This window comes from Apaloderma vittatum, unplaced genomic scaffold (assembly GCF_000703405.1).
Source record: "Apaloderma vittatum isolate BGI_N311 unplaced genomic scaffold, ASM70340v1 scaffold16501, whole genome shotgun sequence".
Classification (NCBI taxonomy): domain Eukaryota; kingdom Metazoa; phylum Chordata; class Aves; order Trogoniformes; family Trogonidae; genus Apaloderma; species Apaloderma vittatum.
Window position 1 is genome coordinate 28,774 of NW_009697521.1, and position 6,825 is coordinate 35,598.

The following is a 6,825-nucleotide window of genomic DNA, read 5'->3' on the forward strand; positions in this document are numbered from 1 at the left end:
AGGTGGTTTGGAATTGGGGACCAGAAGAGACAGATCTGCAAGTCCGGAAAAGGTAGTGGCTGCTGAGGGACGCCTTCACACAGGAATCCACAGCCCCAGAAAAGGGGATCCTGAAAAACCCTGCGGCAATCTCTCACATAAATCGGACGGTTCCAGAAAAAGTGAGAGTAAACCCACAGAAACAGGGATGAACAATAGCAACAGGACAGAGTATTCCAGTGGAAATCAAGGAAGGTCTGCCAGTCCCCAAATGCATCTCGGCAAGCAAAGCAACGTGGAAACGGCAGGCAGGTCACAAGAATATCAGGACAGAACAGCTGGTGGTGATAAGACGGCTGTTGAGCAATTGAAAGGTGGAAATGGTAAAACAGGGGTCACCAGGAAAGACACAAAGCAGAAAACTTCTGGAAAGACGGAAGCGTGGTCTTCAGAGTGGCAACATGTGGCATTTGTTGAGAATAATCTCCCATTCAGTGACTCTAGGAGAAATGCCGCTGAAGATTTAAAAGTAAAGAAGTCAAACTCCGGAGAGCCAAGTTGCAGCAGATTCAAAGCCTCCAGTCTTTCCAATATTCCGCTGCTTTCCATGGAGAAACAGAGGTGGCTGGAAACGCAGGACACTGTCACGCTGAACAGACAACGCGGAGAGAGACGCGTGGAGCTGCCCGATGAAACCAAAGATGATGGAATTTCCAAATCTGAGAGTAGCTCTCCAGTCAAGAAAACGCCGATAACTCCTGGACCTTGGAGGGTACCAAGTGCGTGTAAAGTCACCCAAACAGCAGGTGTGGCTGAGAAACGGGTTTGACTGACATTCTTTTTTTAGAACATGTTTTAATCAAGTTTCTAATAATGGTCATTTGAAAGCATAATTTCTTTTCACAAAGTTGTCATTTGTTTTCAGAAACTGGTTAGAGGGTGGAGAGTATTTGATTCGTTCTTAAATTATCTAAGCTGCATGAAGGACCTTTTGGATTGCTTAAATGAAACTCCTCATAAGCTGCTGCCCCCTTGTCCCTTTGACGGCGGTGTTCTGCTGCTCTCGACGTTGCACTGCTACGGCTTTCTCAGATAGTATTGTGAGTTCCTGAACAAAATTATTTAATGCCTATATTGCCAATGTGATCATGACTCACTTCTTGCTCTTGTGCCAAGTTATCTACTGTATCCTGTCGATCTAATCTTCTCTCATGTACTCCAGTCCTAGAAAAGGCGAGGTTTTGTCCGAAAGGGGGATTCTTCTCCAGAGCGTGTTGCATGTTTGCGCAGGGCAAGACACCTGTTCTTGCTGGCACAGTAAGGAGATGGGGGAGTTGGTTCTATCAATTCCAGGGCAGCAAACGAGCCACTGATGCTGTTCAACTGATGTTTTTTCTTGAATTTTTATACCTAATACAAAATCCTGTAGATAAAAGTTATATTTGACATAATGTTTTGTAATTTTGCTTTTTATGAACACAGCAAAATCGCTTACTTCTCTTGATTCATAAGGATGCTCGTAACTGTTTGCAGGCATCTGAAAAGAAAAAATTCTGGGTTCTGTTAAATAACATAATTCCTTTGGTTTCCCTCGTGGCACTCTGTGGTCCGTAGCTTCTCTATAGACAGAAGCAATGAGTGCACGTTTTATCTTCAGCATCATCATGTTGCCTGTGTACTGGAGTCCCATCTTTATTTAATGCTAGTTAGGAACTGCATTTTTCCCTCTGTAGAGGTCACCATTGACCTGTAGGACAGAACCAGCTTCTTAACTGAAGTTCTTGCCTGTGTCTATTAGAAGTGTGACTTGACTTTGAATGTGTGATGTGTCCCAAGTGCTCAGTAGGGTGATACAGAGTACGAGAGGCTCCGTGTCCTGTGTCTGGGCTAGAACACGGGTTTTAAAAAGAGGAACGTTACTGCCAGGATCTACTGACACACCGGTCCTGCGGCTGTAACAGCAGACTGCAGAAATTGAAAGTTTTTGTTTTATTCATAGTTTTACTGATGATTTCCTGACACGTTAAGTTGTTAATGACCACGGAGCCCATTGGTCCAGTTTGCAGAATGAGAAGGAAGGGTAAAGGTCAAGCTTTACTTACTTATGTTAAAATTCAACCTAATGCGATTTGCTCGTTAAAGGGAATGAGTGACTATCTCATTTTGGCTTTAAACATTTAATGTTTTTAAAGCTTGATGAAGCACAGTGACTCAGTTCCGAGTTGAATTCTTTAGAAGTACAGATGACTACTCCAGCAGCTTTTTAAACAAAGCCTTTGACAATTAAATAGGCTTTAAAGCAGATCTGAACTGCGTGACGTGGGAGGAGCCGTTGAGATTTGCTGTGTAGCATAATACGTACAAATACTCCATGTTGTGGAGTATGACTGTGAAAATATTTAATACTTTGAAGTAGCCTATGTAGATATTACCCACGTATTGTTAACGAGAGGTTCTGTTTTACGTTGCGTTGTATGCACTTGCCCTAACCACTGAGTACGGTAACGAAGCCAGACGTTTAGTACAACTAAGAATTAGCACCACTGAAATTATTTCAGCATCAACTACCCCCGTATTTTTTCTCTATGTTAATGTGACCTGATTTGGTGTCTTCCCTGCGTGTGATTTCTCCTTCCCTAGAACTTGTATCTGTACTTACTGTATCAGATGACTTAGCAATGTGGCCTTGGAATGCCAAGCGATGTATGGATGTACTGGGTGTAAATGTTTATATATTGTACAGCACCTTTATACATACTTCCGAGGTTCTGACTAGAGACCTGTAAATCGCTCATTATTTTTTATATAGATATTAAAAAGAAACTCCAGTTCATGGCCTGTTGGTTCTGCCCTGTGTAAAACAGACTCTGTTGACTTCCTGTAGTGTGATACCTCAGAGAGCTGCTCCTATCACCCAGGTTTCACCCACAAACATAACAGTCTTCTGGAAAAACAAATGCAATTTATTGTTGGAAGTTTCCTTGACTCCCTGTTCAAATAACAAATGTTCAACAAAGGTATTATAAAATTCATAAAGTCATGTAGAAACAGTCGTTAATGACGAAATACTTGTACTGTAGGTTTATTTGCACATTTTGATATATAAAACTGTCATCTCCTTTTACATCTTACAACTTTTCCTTGTACAGAAAATAGCTGTCAACAATTCACTACCAAAAGTTCTTACGCCACCTTACCCCGTACGTGAAAGAATGAAGCGATGAAAAGTTCCTCACATTTTGCTTTTCTCATTACTAATAAATAGAAGATAGTGGAGTCGGTTAAGGAAAATGCAAGTTCAACAGATTTCTAGCACGTTTTGCTTCTCCCCTAGGCCCGTTCTAAACATTAATCTACTTTTGGGTGAGGAGGCCTTTGCCACAACTCTTCCACTGAACTGGTTCTCACAGCGGATTTCCTCTTGGGGTGCCGCTTGCCTGCTGGCCAGGCCAGGGTTCCCCACGGCAGAGCCGGGCTCTGCGTGGCCGCGGTGGCACAGGGAGCGGTCGCCACAGGCGTTACTTGTTGCTCACGTCGTTCGGGTGTTCTCATGGGACTCATGTTTTTCCAAACGTGCTCATCACCTGTGTGTGCAAGACCCACCAGAAGCCAACCAGCAGGAGGCTCTTTGGTTGCTGAAGCGTCAGCACGGAGACAGAGCTCGTCACACAGAACGTCACCACGTCCCGCAGTAGTTCAGGAGAAAAAGAGGCAAAGCCTCATGTACGCTGAGCTTTTAGGAGAAGAAACACTTCAGCGCTTTTGGATAAATGCACTGAAGTACTATGGGCTGAGCAGAGCTCTGAAGAATGCACAAACGGAACATTTCAGTGCAGGGCCAGTGCTGAGAAAGCGTAACAGTAACTGAACACGAGGGCTGGCTCGTCACCTGGCACAGGCACAGGGTTCATGTTCCACAGAAAGGAGCCCACGTATCCCCCTCCAGCCAGGCAGAGCCCCCGCCTGGCTCTTGGCGCCGCTGCCCCCCAGGTGCACGTGGCCCTATGGGTCGTGGTGCCAACCACTGGTGCTTGGCCCCGTTAATTCTGTTTTGCTGCCTGTGCAGGACCACACCAATGAGGCCGTTTTGTTCTGTGTGTTGTAGAAGAGCAAAGGCGAGCGAGATCTCTTGCTAAGTACACTGAGAAGCTGTTCAAGAAAGCATCGTTACAGGTTTCAGTAGTTTGAAAGCACCTCTGCTTTTCTTTTTGCCCAAGCAACTGGTTATGTTCTCCCATCTGTCTTCCTGGTGGAGAGGGCAGGCTGAGTCCTGACATTTGGCCAGTTCAGGGTTTAATTTTCCATAACTGAAAAGAGATACCAAGAGTGAGCAGTGGTCTGAAATGCTTTTCGCCTAGAGGTAAGGCTTGGTCTCCTTTGCCCATCCTGCCTCGAGGGCTCTGCTCGGCGAGCTCCAGGGTTAAGTGGGAGCCAGAGGAGGACTGTGTCCAGGATTCTGACCAAGAGCTTTCAGTGGGCTTAAGTCAGCCCCATCCCCTCCCCAAACCTGGCTCATTCCGCGCGGTCTGTTCCCTGAATTATGTGTAGAGGGAGCCCAGTTCACACCTGAGACCTTGCTGCTTGGTGGGGAGGGATTTGGCAATGGCACGGTGACTCCCCGAGGTGTTTCCTGTCCGGCTGTAGGGAAGTTGTACTTACTCTGATGTTGAATCCTAGAAGATCACTGATAACACCTGAGACAGCAGAGAGAATGACAACGCGTGTGATGTTGTAGATTAATGGATTCATGGTCAGTCCGTACAGCCTGAATGGAGTATCTAACTCCTGCAGGGAAAGGAAAGAAGAAGAAGTCCGTTAGCACTCAGCCATGCCAGAAGCAAGTAATCCTCTGACTCCTGGCCTAACAGGGGTGCTCTGGCAGGCTCTGCCAGCCCTGCGCTGCTGCTGCTGCTGCTGCTGGAGCCGTAGACGTTTTCCAACAGCCACGCTGCATCTGAGCACTCTCCTTTGTAGCAACACTGGCTGCACAACACAGGCTTGACACCAGGGTCTAGAATTCGTCTAGACTAATTTACGTCACTCTTAGACTAAGGTCTTGCTTTTCCAAATGCCTACTCTGCCGCTTGTCAACAGCTGTTGAAGGAAAGTGAGTTTCACGCAGTAAGGACACGTGCTGTGTTCGTAGGGGCCCCTCCCGTCCGTAAACCGCAGCCAGCTGCTGCTAAGCAAATGTTTGCAGCACTAATGAACCACCCCGGCCTGGCAGTGCCCGCTTCTCTGCCATGGCTGTAGGAGCACAGAAAAACTCCCTCTGCGAGAACTGAAGTCCCTCATCAAGGGACAAGGGACATGGGAAGAGCAAAACAGAGTCACTGCAATTGGGCATCGCTCCCATCACCCTGAGCACCTGCGGGCTCTCAGGACTCACCTTCAGTAGCTTTGTCGATAGTTTCAAAACATTGTTTACTAGGGAGAGCTGTTCTTTCTTGTTTGGCTTCTTCTCCATCTTTAGGTATAAGTTTATCTGTGACAGAGACATTACAGATTAGATGCGAATATTCCAGCAGTAGCCCCCAACTAACTTCTAACTAGGTGAAATTAGAGCTGTATTTTGCAGCCTCCTGCCACTCCGAAAGACACGGTGCACCCAGACAGGAATTCAGCAGTGATAATGGCCTTCTTTTTCCCATCGGCGTGGCTAACACATATTAACAAAGAGACAAAAATAATCTACAATTCAGAATTTGAGTCTGTCCAAATGTTTTAACAGCTTGTCCCTCCCCAGCTGTAGTGTTGTATTGCCTTCTGTCCAGCACATTTTAAAATTTTATTCCAGTATTTTTAAGCAGGTTTGAAATACAATAGTTTTATCCAAACAAGCCACAAAGCCAGAGAGAATAAGCTAAATGGAGATACCTGCTCAGTGAGCAAGATTGAAATATTACTGTATTTCTTGTTGGTTTCGGAGCCCAAAGATGCCAGACGCAGTAAAAAGAGAAGAAGTGCTGCCTCCCAGATTAGGAACTCCCAGTTGTAAGCTGCATTCAGAAATGTTTTGTGACCCTTAAGAACCTGTGTTGAAAAAAAATCACCAGTAACAAGTAACATGCCTGTTCTTGGGAAAAGTGCCGCAGCGTTGCCCACACCGCGCTCTGCAGCCACGGCCTGCCTTTCCCCTGACGTGTAATTCAGTCACGGCACTAGGTTAAAGTAAAAGCTCTTGTTTCTCACTTGGCTTTAGCTTGGAACATGAATTTTCTTTCTGCTTAGGAGAGGATGCTTGTTCTTTCCCCTCCCTCCCTCTTTCCAACTAACAAGCACGACACCACCTTTCCTTTCATGCCTGCTGCCCCTACTTCCTTTGTAAAACAATAAATAAATAAAAACCTCACCTGGGCACAGCATATAAAAGCAATTGAAAGAGCCAATAAAAAAATGGACGACACGACAACGTCCACGGATCGCTGGGGGCCTCGCCTCTGCAGAAAGACAGACCCGGAGTCAGGGCCGGCCGAGGCACCAGAGAGCAGCCTGGGGCAGGACACGGACCTAGAGACCCGGTTACACCTGCTGCGCTCATCAAACCTCGGACCACAACTCACCTTTAGATAGGAACGAAGGGATAACCAGATCTTAATGTTTTCTACCTTCTTGAGTCTGAAGTGAGGAATCTCGTATTTCCTGGCTTTCCGAGCAGATGTAATGTGACTGAAAAGCTTGGCAAACAAAAACCTCTGCAAATTAAAAACAAAACCACACAAACATGAATTAACCTAAACCAAAAAAGACAGTTTGGGATGCTCAGTGGTAACTGGCAGAAAAGGCAGAGGCACGCCGAGAAGGGGAAGCCTAACGGGACCCCCGGTGCACGACCTCTCGGTAAGT

The 6,825-nt window shown here is 46.1% G+C and overlaps 1 protein-coding gene across 1 annotated transcript in view; it reads right to left on the reverse strand.

Annotated features, from left to right (window-relative positions):
- Positions 1 to 4,265: 4,265 nt before the first annotated feature.
- PHTF1 (putative homeodomain transcription factor 1) overlaps positions 4,266 to 6,825 on the reverse strand; it is a gene marked incomplete at its 5' end in the record, with an annotated part of 7,036 nt that continues 4,476 nt past the window's right edge. Inside the window, 6 exon segments of the mRNA XM_009877672.1 lie at positions 4,266 to 4,286; positions 4,639 to 4,764; positions 5,369 to 5,464; positions 5,857 to 6,012; positions 6,333 to 6,419; positions 6,543 to 6,674. Coding sequence (XP_009875974.1) covers positions 4,266 to 4,286; positions 4,639 to 4,764; positions 5,369 to 5,464; positions 5,857 to 6,012; positions 6,333 to 6,419; positions 6,543 to 6,674 — 618 coding nt within the window.